Consider the following 13,305-nt stretch of genomic DNA (forward strand, 5'->3'; position numbering starts at 1 on the left):
AAAGATTTTTTTGTTGGCACTGTAATATAATACAGCTTATGGATTGCATCCCTCGGTAGACCGCAAGCTGTATAGTAGAAACATTATCATATTTATAATCTTATATTATTATGTGTAATATAAGTTAAGTTGACCGTAGAATATTATGTTTACTTGTATTACAGCTTCAGTGATGTATATACCTGGTGTACTAATACATATTATATTATGACGATTAGAAGTCTTTCAACTCTTTGAATCGTTGTATCTCAAAAACAGTGCCTCTTAGGAAAAAAACTATTAAGATATTTTTTATAGATAATTATCTAATCTACATTTCTGTTATAACTAATTTTACCATAAAACTTACTGTTTCGCTGAAAATCGCTAAAAACCATATTTGGTGACCTTTGACCCGCGTAAATTTTTTAGCAGGGGTCGGATTTATGAGGACTTTTTAGATTTCATTTATGATGGTATTTTGAACAATCATGCCAATTTTCAGCTTGATGGTAATTATTGTAGCCTCACTCCTATTTTTGAGTCTAACTAGACCGGTCTATTAATCAATAACTAAGAAATTACAGTACCCTTTGCACAAGTAGTATTTTTAATATGTATTATTTTTCATCTATATTTGGGTGTCATATTATATGCAGCAGCTTAACTTTTAAACTTAATTACTAGGTAGACTATGCAATTTGCAATTTATATAAATTTTGCAATTGATTAACTGTTTAACTTCATTATTATTATTTTTTTAATTTATACTGAAGATTTATGTAATTTTAGTAAATTGAATTGTTATTGTTTTGTTTTCTTGACTTTTTGTAAGCTTTGTCGATAAAATTGTACAATTTTTCATGACAATAAAGCATATTTCTATTCTATTCTATTCTGAAGATAGATACCAATGGAGAAACATTGTTATAGTCCAGAGCGCATCTGTTTTGAGATGGACGTTGAGAGGTGACTCAAATTTTTTTGCAGAAATTGCTTGAAAATTACTCAAATAATAATATTTGAGTTATCCTCCCACTCAAAATGGTCCGGAACATTGTTTAAATAATCAAAATGTCAAAATATGAAGAAAAAATTCGATTTTTTATTGGTTTTTTGATTATAACTGTAAAACTATTCATTTCTGAGATAAGTTGTACTGACATAAAAGTTGTGTAATTAAATTTTCTATAATATAGAATTGGTTAAATATTTAAAAAATAGTCACCCTTGTTGCAAAATAGCAATAATTGCGAAAAAACCATACAAAAACAAGTATTCGCATTTTACGTTTTTCAACCATTTATGCTACACTTAGGACCTTCATGTTTCAACCAGAAAAACTTTATGATACAGTTAAACAATACTGTAAATTTAATTAAGATCGGTTTAATAGATTTTGCAAAATAAATTTTGCAATTCAGCTTTCGCAAAAAAATTCATTTTTTCAAAATGTTTCACGACTGAAAATAAAGCAGATAGCAAGTTGAATTTTTTTTTGCTTATAGAAGTGTACTGTACCTTTCATTTGCAATTTGCAAAATTAAAATTGATTAATTGCCACGGGAGTCAGAAAATTTTTTAAATAAACATAATTTTTGGTGCTACGCGCAGGACAGCGGTGTTTGATTCACACAAGTTGATTTCCACCAAAATTTCTTGGAATCTTTATCTAATATATTATTTTCTTACTCTATATTTTGTTGTATTTTAATATTTTAATTCCACAAAAATCAAACTAATTTTATTATTGTTTATTATGAAATATTGTTTAAACAATTGCATATGTTTAAAAATAATAAACTTTTATTCTCTAAGTTAAAATATATGAACAAAGAAAATTTTTGCTAAAACAAGTGTTATTTCAAAGGATAGAGTATGTGTTTTTATTTTGCAATAAACAAATTTATTTATTTATATCGAAATGTAATAAAAATTAAAATGAATCAATCATTATCAAAGGTCATTGAAATGCCCAATCAGAGCAAACTATCCGCTCTCCTGCGCGTAGTACCGCCATTATTACCGTATTAATGTTTATTTAAAAAAATTCCTGACGCCGTGGTGGTTAATAGATTTTAGTTTTGCAAATTGCAAATGAAAGGCATAGTACACTTCTATAAGCAAAAAAAATTTCAACTTGCTATCTGTATTATTTTCAGTGCTGCAACATTTTGAAAAAATGAATTTTTTTACGAAAGCTGGATTGCAAAATTTATTTTGCAAAATCTATTAAACCGATCTTAATGAAATTTATAGTATTGTTTAACTGTATCATAAAGTTTTTCTGGGTGAAATATGAACGTCCTAAGTGTAGCATAAATGGTTAAAAAACGTAAAATGCGAAGACTTGTTTTTGTATAGTTTTTTCGCAATTATTGCTATTTTGCAACAAGGGTGACTATTTTTTAAATTTTTAACCAATTCTATATTGTAGGAAATTTAATTACGCAACGTTTATGTTAGTAAAACTTTTCCCGAAAATGAATACTTTTAAAGTTATAATCAAAAAACGAAGCAAAAATCGAATTTTTCCTTCATTTTTTGACATTTTGATTATTTAAACAATGTTCCGGACCTTTTTGAGAGGGAAGATAACTCAAATATTATTATTGGAGTTATTTTCAAGCAATTTCTGCAAAAAAAATGAGTCACCTCTCAACGTCCAAATGTACTAATATTTTTACAGATGCACCCTGGTCTATTAGGAATATTGGAAGAAATCAGGATCCTCAGCAATAGGGAAACGACAAGAGAGACAGAGAGAGAGAGAGAGAGAGAGAGAGAGAGAGAGAGAGAGAGAGAGAGAGAGAGAGAGAGAGAGAGAGAGAGAGAGAGACGTAACATAGAGCCATCTGTTTTATTATTTGGGGTAGCTTGTTGGTTTTACACCACCATAAAGTAGCTATTTTCCTATCTAGAATATAAAACGCTTATATATATCTTCTTTTTTGTTTAGGTCTAAAGATGGAGGAGCACCTATCGTACCAGAACGAAGAAGACAACTTAGGATTAACAACAACACCATCCAACTGGCACTGGACAACGTCCACAGAGACGACGCCGGTCTGTACACAGTCACTGCGAGGTCACCTCTAGGTTCTGTTTCTAGAGATGTCGAATTGAGAGTAGGAGTATACGAAGATAGCGATGAACCTCCAGCTTTCTTAAGAAGACTTAACGATTTGTCAGTCAAAGTTGGAACCAGAACGAGGTTCTTGGTAGAAATAAGAAGCAGCTCTGAATTGACGGTGAGCCAATTTACAAGTTTATTTTGCTTTTATGTATAGTATATAATATATAATATAATAAGGGAGTCTTCTACAGCTGACGCCGCTTCATGCATCCTAATTTCCAGCGTTTTCTGTCGAAGAAATCTTCAGTTTTTAGATCTCTGGCGGTCATTGCATCTTCGACATCTTCTCTCCAGGATCGTCTTGGTCTACCTCGTTTTCTTCTTGTGGGTGGAGTCCATTTTTCTATTTTTTAGGCATCTACTTTCAGGCATTCTCTGAAGGTGTCCATACCAGTTGAGTCTTTTGGCTTCGATTGTGTCTATTATATCTAGGTCGATTTCCATTTCTATCCTAATATCTTCGTTTCTCACCCTATCAAGTCTAGTGAACCGGCAACATCGTCTCCAATAGTTCATTTCCATGGCCTTAATTTTTGATTTATTTCTTTGGTTTATTTTACAAAGTTCGGCGCCTTACAAACCAATCCCTTCTATTATTGTTTTATATCCCGTGTAGCTGTCTGGTGGCCGAAACTGTAATTTATTTAGGGCTTTGAATAAGACCGTCAGTCAGACCTGAGGATTGCCTAGTCAAACCTAGGAGTGCCTGAAATTCGAGCCTTGACAATAACACATATATACAGAATTTTCTATGGAAGCAGCATTTTATTATCTTGCAAAACGCTGGAATACGTTCTCGGATACCAAGAGGTGACTCGGTGTATTTCTCGACATAGTTAGAGCATTCGACTCTAGACAGCCCTTCAGGGCTGGAGGCTCATGGCTTCTGCATTTTTCACTATTCTTTTTGACTCATTTCTGTTTTTCATCTTTTCCTCCCAGTTCGGTATTCTTAGTTCCTTTACATCGATTTTAACCCCTTCCATCTACTTCTTTTTGGTTTTCCTCTTCTGCGCTTTCCGCCCGTTTCTCATGTTAATACTTTTTTGCGGATCTGTTTGTGGGCTTTCTGTAAACATGTTCCATCCAACGTGCTCTTTGTGCTTTTATTTCCACTACTTATTCTTAGGTTATCTTCAGGCTCCATTTTCTTTGCTCTCACTTCAAAGTATTTTGTTGTATTTTCTGTTATGCATGGTCCAAACTTTTTTAGTATTGTTTATAGTTTTTGAAGTTATACTTCTTTAGGCCCGATTGAGAGTAAAATTTCATAATACTGCGCGCATGCGCACACAGACAGTATGGCGTTTAGTTGCTAAATCTTTCTAGTTATGTATAAATATATCAGTGCAAGAAAAGGTGTGAAAAGAATATTTTAATGTTTTTAGTAAATATATTTATTATAATTTTTGTGTCTTTGGATTTGTCTTCCTCAGGAGTGAGATGAGTATTACTAAAACATTTTATTGTATATTAATTTATTATACTTGTCTGTTTGTTACCGTGAAGTGTCATTAGGTACGTCCGAACCGATACAGACACAGTCCTCGTAGCGTATTTGGTATAGCATTCGGCCAGAGATCGAGAGGTCTTGAGTTCGAGTCCGGAGCAATCCTATACTTTTTTTTTATTTTTTTGAAAGCGGTAAGCACAAAATTAGTTTGGTGTTTAAAAAAATAAAACAAACTTGTTAAAGTGTATTTATTTTTAAGAAATCATATAATAGAAGTATAATTTCTTACGTGCGTACAAAGTACACACACATTCTTTTTTTTTTAATTCATCGAGATTCAATCAATTATACCATCTTATACTTCTTGGCTTTATTTTTGATTTGCTTTTTGTTTTAGATCGAGTGGCTGAAAAACGAGTTAAGAATCAACGAAGGAGAGAGATATAGATTTGTCAACGAAGGCAGTTTTCATTGTGTCGACGTTGCTCCAGTCACAATAAAAGACATAGGAAGATGGACCTGTACGGCTCAAAACCAGTCAGGACAAGCGTCCAGCTCGTGCCATCTCAACGTACTCGGTAAGTCTAAAACGTTCTATTGTTACCTACAACAAATTTTTTATTATGCTATACTTGGTATGGGTCAAGTTCACATAACAGGTAGTAGATAGTAATTTAATATAGTCGTCAAACAAGATCAATGTATATGTGTCAAATGAAAGCCATCAATTTATTTACGCACAACAGGCAGCTAAGATAATAAGATTTACTAATAGTATGATACAATTGATCCAAAAGATGGCATAACTCAGACATCCAAAGTGAAAGTTATCTTCCAACACCAAATTGTTCTATATGGTCCACATTATAATGTTCAGAAAAAGTCACACCATTGAGTGTCGGGTATGGGGGGGGGGGGAGAGGGAAGAGAAATTGGTAAATACGTAGTTTTTTACGTTTTTCGTCAATATTTCTAAAACTATGCGGTTTAGCATGAACAACCTTTTACACAAAAAATGTTCTACATTAAATTTGAAATGAAAAAGGTTCTATGCATAATCCTTCTAAAATGAACGGTTCCAAAGTTACGGAGGTAGTATAGTATAATTGGTCCAAAAAAAGGCCTAACCCAGACATCAAAAGTAAAAGTTTTCCTTCAACATCAAATTATTCTATATGGTCCACATATTGTTCAGTAAAAAGTTACACCATTTTGAGCGTCCGGTTTGGGGGAGATGGGGAAGAAGTCGGTAAAGTAGTTTTTTTTACGTTTTTCGTCAATATTTCTAAAACTATGCTTTAGCGTAAACAATGTTCTATACAAAAATGTTCTACATAAAATTTAAAACAGAAAAGCTCGTTTACATAATTGTTATAAAATGAACGGTTCCGAAATCCTACTTTCACCTGAAATTTGTCAGTCTCTCCCACACCTGTCCTAACACTAGTCGTTGCTCCCTTATACATATGTATCTCTCACAATCTTTACATATTCGCTAGGGACTCCTTTCTTATTGAGTGCCCACCACAGAATCTCTCGAGGAACTCCATCATATGCTTTCTTAAGATCAATGAATACCATATGAGCGTTGGTCTCTTTATTCCTGTATTTTTCTATCAGTTGCCTTACAATGAAAATTGCATCTGTTGTTGATCTGCCCTGCATAAAGCCAAATTGATTATCGTATATTTTGGTTTCTTCACGTATCCGTCTATCAATTACTCTCTTCCATATTTTCATGGTGTGGCTAAGTAGTTTTATAGCCCTGTAGTTTGTACATTGTTGTATGTCTCCCTTGTTTTTGTAGACAGGTATTAATATACTGCTTCTCCATTCGTCTGGCATTTGTCCAACTTCCATAGTTCTATTAAATAGACCTGCTAGCCAACTTATTCCTGTATCTCCCAATGCTCTCCATATTTCCCCAGGAATATCATCTGGTCCGACTGCTTTTCCTTTCTTTATTTTTGAAGCGTTTGAGCCACTTCCTCCTTTGTTATTCTGGTAACCATTGCTGTTACTGTCTCCGTTAACTACACAGACTGTCTGTCAAATTCTTCATTTAATAAACTGTCAAAATACTTTCTCCATCTCTCTTTGACATCCTTTTCGTGAATTAGTATTTTATTATTTTCATCTCGGATACATCTAATCTGATTAAAGAAACAAAACATGCAGATGAACTTCATAAGATGTTGTCTGTTTAGTCTATAGTAGATAATAGGTCCTATCTAAATAGCGAATTTCTGCCTGATAGCGGATCAATATGTTGATTAATTTAGACCATCAAATTATCTTTTATATCGTGTTTTTTATTTTTTTAGTACCAAAAACCTACAAAGCTCCCGAGTTCCTGGAAGAACTCCGAGCTCTTCTCACGGAACAGGGAACCGTATCGCTGGAGTGCAAGGTTGTGGGAGTACCGACTCCTACACTTCGCTGGTATAAGGATGGAAAGGAAATACACGCCGGAGACGTCTTCGCCTTGACGGCCAACCCCAACGATCCGACGTCGTTGGGGGTGTACGTCTGCGAAGCCGTCAATTGTATGGGGAAGGCCGTTTCGAGCTCCAAAGTGCACGTGGTGGACAGCAGAGAAGGATCACTTAAACCAGTTGAAAGGTTAGTTCTTGTTTATTCCACTTATTCATTTAAGCTTTTCATTTCATCCATCAATATAGTCGAAGTAATGAAGCTTAAATAGGTCAAAACCTCGCAATTTTTACAGAATTGATCGATTTGCTTGAAAATTTGAGAATAAGTAGTGGATAGTCCAAGGATCAAAATCTATATCATGCCAAAACGCGCTTTTACCATGGAGGTGGTTGCCACCCCATCTCGGGGTGGAAATTTTTTATTATATTTTGACCGCAAGAGTTGGTAAAAGCATGCAAAATCGTTCTATACATTTTTTTGATAAAATTAATAGTTTTCGATTTATTCGCTATCAAAAGTGTTAGTTTTATATCGAAAAAATCAATGTTTTTAAGCAGTTTTCTGCCAATAACTTAAAAAGTTTTCGTTTAATCAAAACAACTTTACTTAACCAAAATGTACCTTTTGAAAAAATAAAAACTTTTTTTTAAATTTTCTTTAAGACCAATAGTAATCGAGCTATACTTTATTATGTTGGCTCTTCTTCGTCAACTGCTAATTATTGTAGTTACGGGAAGACTATGCATTTTTCGAGGATAACTGGTTGAAACTAATTTAAAATATTTAAAAATATGTATCTGCAGAAATAAAAAAAAATTTCTAGCTAAAAAAATTATGTGACTTATAATGAAAAGAATGTCAGTCCTTATTTTTTTCAGCAAAAAAGTGATCGTAAACAACCACCTAATCACCACCCTAATTAAAATTTGTCATTGACCTGATTTGGTTTTCTTGATTTATGTATTGTTAATACGTTCTAGAAATTTGATCGGCTTAGAATGATTAGTTTAAAAAAAAATTGAGTTAAAAGCGAATAACGAGTTTTTGTAGTTTTGTAAAAAATGCCCTTTCCTTCAGAATAGAAAGATTAGCATCAAAGATGCGATAAAATATTTAAATATAAAATTGTAGCTTACTTAATTTCCACGAACTTTGTTTGCAATAATTTTTTTACGGCAAAAATTGAGTGAGCTATTAACTTAATTAAATATTGTAATGTCATGCAAAAACCACCTTTACCAACCTATCCAATGCCACCTCTTTTTGTGACTGAGAATTTTAAAAGCATTTAATATTAATAGCCTTATAGATCTTGTAAGAACCTACAAAATTCTTTTTTAACGAAATTTCTAAGATACAAAATAAAGAGTTACGGTTAAAAAATCAATATATTAAAAAAAAGGAGTAGAAATCCAATTGGAAGCATAATAATGAAAGTTAGCGGTGTTTTTAGTCATTGGACTTATTTATTCTTCTTTATTTATGTATTAATAATAGATTCTAGAAGTTTGACTGGCTTAGAATGATTAGTTTTTAAAAAACTAAAGTTTAAAGCGAACAATTTTCTTCAGAATAGAAAGATTAGCATCAAAGATACGAAAAAATGTTTAAATATGAAATTGTAGGTAATTTAATTCCCAAGAACTTGGTTTGATAAAATTTGTTCTACGGCAAAAATTGAGTGAATCGTAAATGAGTATACCATCGAAAACATTGTTTTTTAGATATAAAACTAACACTTTCGATAGCGAATAAATCAAAAACTATTAATTTTATCAAAAAAGGTATAAAATATTTTTTGCTTAGAATGAATGTTTTTATTAACTTTTGGGGTCAAAATATATTAAACATATAAATTTTGATCCATGGACTATCCACTACTTATTATCAAATTTTCAAGCAAATTGATACATTCTGTAAAAATTGTGAGGTGAAAAGCTTGTTTTCGGTTTCATAATTGAAAATCTTGAAAAATCAATTGTGTATGTTAATTTTATTCTATATGTACTATATGTTTTGTACACACGATTTCTTTTAGTTTGCCGACCGGGCCTCCACCTATATTTTCCCGAGATTTACAAAACGAATCGATAAAAATAGGAGACTCAATCTTACTCAGCTGCCAAGGTGAGTATTTATGTTGTTATTAACTATACCAAAAATAACAATTTGTTTATGTATTATATGTAAAAGAACAAGGTTTGCGGCGCAGGCTTTACAACTTTGAGTTGTATAAAGGTTTTGGAGAACCTGACGTTAGTAAAGTAAAAACAGAGATTAATAAGAATTTTGCGAAAATAGTTGAAGACGCTCGTAGTGGCATAGAAGAACAATGGAACGAAATGAAGACATATATTAACACACTTTCGCATGAATATCTTAAATCAAAAAGAGAAAAAAGCAAGAGTGGATGACAGATAAAATATTGCAGATGATGGAAGAGCGAAGGAAATCGAAAGCGAAGGAAAAAAAAAGGCAGAAATGAAAATGAATACAAAAAGTTGCATAAGAGTATACATACTAAGGGAAATAAAAGGGGCAAAGGAAGCATGATGATAATGATAAATACCGACTGCTACAGTTGATTTTACCAGGCAAGATTGAGGGCAAGAGAGGCCCTGGACGTAGACGTATATCCTGGCTGGCCAATCTTAGGAAGTGGACTGGTCTAGCGTCAACTGTTCTATTTCGAGCTGCTGTAAATAGAATAAGATGAGTCAATGTGGTCGCCAACATCTCCAGAAGACCTTTAAAAGAAGACGTAAAATTCATTAGGGTTGCACGCCTTAGATAACTGTATAGAAACCCATACAACTTCTGAATCGGAGATGGGGGTAACCATTCACTACGCGGTTACACGGATACTGTTTAATTACGAGCGGAGCATCTCTTCACTACAGAGTTGTACCACCCAGATTGGCCTACCGGTTCAATACACTGATTAGCAAGACTGATTGTTCTTCCTCGGTTCTCTTCTTAAATACCATTTCGGTGGCCCCACGCCTGGCTTCATCGAAGAAGTGGCAACTAGTGGGAGTTGCGCTGGTATCTAAGCGCTTACGGTTCTCTTCTAACGAGCTGCCGAACGCTCGCCTGAAAGCATATCGTTACACATTCTCCAGCATAAAGTTTTTTCTTCTTTCGGACAAGAATTACTTCTTTTGTTGTTGTTTTTTCAGTGTCTGTACCTCCATGGCCAAAGTCGATCCAATGGTACAATTCCGAAGGAAGAGTCGACGATCAAGCACCAGGAAGCCGGTACAAGCAAATGGCAGATGGTATTGGAGGGTATATGCTAGAAGTAAAACCTACCGAAGCTGTTGATCAAGGAGAATGGAAATGCGTCGCTACCAGTGAAACTGGTGTCGTTTCCATATCCACTTGCAACGTCGACATGATCAGTGAGTATTTTTTAAGTCCTTTTTAAGTTCAAGGATTGAAACTGAACTTTAAATACGATTCAATAGGCTTGATTTATTAAAAAAAAAAGTAGACAACAGACGTTAAATACTTACATTAAAATTATTCTCACATACATGAAAATCTTAAGAATGAAGTAAAATGTCTTTAATGTCCTTTCAACATGCATGTAACCACTTTATTAAACGCCGTTTCTTTTCGACTGGTAATGTAATGGTACTAAACAACACTTATAATATTTACTTTTATTTTCCGTAGTAAACACATACATAATTCAATACTATCTCTTCAAAAACTGAATCAAACTCCAATAAGTCCAATAAACACAAAATGGTACATACTTTTTTATATGAGACAGGAGAAATGACATTACAAAATGTTACGATATGACGTCACAAGTGTTCGCGCGCATTTTTGATCGTTTGAAATGGTTTAAATACACATAAGATTTTAAATTTCTACTTCTAACTTATTATTAGATTTTGAGGCGTGAAATTTTTGGAAATCTTATTTTTAACCGAAACTGAACACTATTATGTAGGTAATGAAACAAAAATGTGCAAGTTCCCTATTCACCATTACTAGATCTAACGCTTTTACGTTTGTGCCCAAGTCTGCTTCCCAAGTCCCTTTTTAAATAACTGGTCCGAGTAAACATTGAACAATGTTGGCATCAAAATGTAACCTTGTCTGACTTCTCGTTGTATGGAGATTTCGTCGGTGAAGTTATCTCCGATTTAAAAAAGTAATTTGATTCCAGTACAAATTTTTAATGACACAAATATCTTTGTCATCAATTCCTACATTTTTTTTATCTGCAGTAATTCTAGATGCTGTACTTTGCCGAATGCTTTTTCAAAGTCCACGAAGCATGCAAATACATCTCCTCTTTGATCACGGCATTTTTGTAATAAGATATTTAGTGAAAAAGTGGTCCCCATAGCATTTCTAAAACCAAAGTCGGGTTTCTTTGAGATCTTCTTTGTATTGGAGTCTAAGTCTGTTGTGAAATATTCTCTCTCTCTCTCTCTCTCTCTCTCTCTCTCTCTCTCTCTCTCTCTCTCTCTCTCTCTCTCTCTCTCTCTCTCTCGTCGTTTCCCCATTACTGAGGATCGTGATTTTTTCCAATATTCCTAACAATGTTTCTCCATTGGTCTCTATCTTCAGCTGCTCGAAGAGCTTCGCAGAATGAGTTTACAGCTGAATTCTAGCTGAATCTAGTTGGTGATCGTCCTCTTGATCTTCTCCCCGGAACGTGTCCAGAAACAATTAATCTATCCAAACTGTCGTCACCTCTGCCAACCATGTGACCAAAGAATTGCAGTATTCGTTGTCGACATATTGTGGACAGCCTTTTTTCTTTGTGAAGTATTCTTAGGAAAACCTTAAGAGTGTGGCTGATCAGGCTAATTAATCGATATTCTGAGCATTTTCTAACATTGCGCTTTTTAGGTATTGCGACAAAGATGGACTTAAGCCAGTCTGTGGGAATCACTCCGACTCCGGTGTTATATGTTGCTTTAAAAAGTTTTACTATTACTTTTATGTTTTCTTCATTGAATTATATTGTATAAGTTCAAATATTATGAAACAATTCATTCATTTTAGACAAAATTTATATTTTCTTACATAATTTAAAAAAAAAATGATATTTTCCAGTACCGAAACATTTCCGAAAACCGAAATTTATGGATACATTGAAGGCTGTATTAACAGAAGAAGGATTGGTGTCATTTGAGTGTAAGGTTGTGGGATCTCCTACCCCTCTCTTAAGGTGGTTCAAAGATGGACAGGAGTTAAAACCTGGTGACGTCTATCAACTTACCGGTAAGTAAAAAAGATAATTTGGTTACGTTTAATATGATTAACTGAAGTAGGTGCTGAATAGGTGCTTTAAACTTTCTCAATACTTCTTCTTTATTGTGTGCCGTGCTGGTTTTCAAGCGTTAACAAGTTGATGAAATGTTTCTCGGTCGGCATCTATAGCCCTGGGCACAGAGTACGCCAAATAGAATTCTATTTTACTGACGTCACAAAATAGAATTTCATAATGGGAGAATCGACTGTTGCTAGGCAACGTGACGTCACTAAAAATAGAATTCTATTTGTGCGTGTTCCCACAGCTGCAGGTGAACTATATTTTAACATTTTTGTCGCAGGTACCAATTCCTTGGGTTCCTATTGCTGTATAGCGAAAAATTGCATGGGTGAAGCCAGAAGTTCTGCGGAACTAACAGTCGAAGATATTGAGAATCAGTTGAACGAGGAAGAGAGGGAACAACTTATATTAAGAAGTCAAGCTCCAAAGTTCATACAGGGTCTAAAGAGTAGTGAGACAAAAATAAATGAGATTTTCAGATTCACTGTGCAAGGTAAGTTTTTTTGTGTGATATTAGAATTCATAAAATTAGTGGGTTAATTAAATAAAGCAGTAAAACCTAAAATGTATATGGTTGTAAATATAAGAACAATCAATTGGCACAACTCATGAATTACTAGCGCAAAAGAGTGACCACTTAGCACGTTTAGTTATAAACAATTGCAGCAGTAGCTAAGAAGAAGAGTCGTATGTATCTTTGTCATCGTAGGAGATAAAGAAATAGGATTTGAGAGACGCGGGTTGTAATGATTCTCTTGGTTTGCCTGTTGCAACCTCTGACTTAAAGATTCCTGTGCGTTCTATACTTGGGTAATCTGTTGGGAGATGAAGATATGAATTACTTCAAGTTATTGTGAAAGGTAAAGTAGAGGGTAAAAGATTAGTAAGAAGACTCCAGAACTCGTGGCTGAAAGATTTGAGGAGATGGTATGACCGCTCACTCGCAGAGACTTTTCGTGAAGCAGTTTCCAAAGCTACAATTGCCATTTGGATAGTCAACCT

At 33.9% G+C, this 13,305-nt stretch overlaps 1 protein-coding gene across 50 annotated transcripts in view; it reads left to right on the plus strand.

Moving 5' to 3' along the window:
• Positions 1 to 13,305, plus strand: part of LOC114341578 (extracellular matrix-binding protein ebh) — a 369,628-nt gene that overhangs the window by 54,413 nt on the left and 301,910 nt on the right. For all 50 annotated transcript variants that reach the window (XM_050657458.1, XM_050657487.1, XM_050657456.1 and 47 more), the window contains 7 exons: positions 2,939 to 3,230; positions 4,966 to 5,146; positions 6,893 to 7,190; positions 9,043 to 9,131; positions 10,184 to 10,405; positions 12,084 to 12,251; positions 12,584 to 12,796. In XM_050657458.1, coding sequence (XP_050513415.1) covers positions 2,939 to 3,230; positions 4,966 to 5,146; positions 6,893 to 7,190; positions 9,043 to 9,131; positions 10,184 to 10,405; positions 12,084 to 12,251; positions 12,584 to 12,796 — 1,463 coding nt within the window. The remainder of the gene's footprint in view (positions 1 to 2,938; positions 3,231 to 4,965; positions 5,147 to 6,892; positions 7,191 to 9,042; positions 9,132 to 10,183; positions 10,406 to 12,083; positions 12,252 to 12,583; positions 12,797 to 13,305) is intronic.

Source organism: Diabrotica virgifera, chromosome 8 (genome assembly GCF_917563875.1).
Source record: "Diabrotica virgifera virgifera chromosome 8, PGI_DIABVI_V3a".
Classification (NCBI taxonomy): Eukaryota; Metazoa; Arthropoda; class Insecta; order Coleoptera; family Chrysomelidae; genus Diabrotica; species Diabrotica virgifera.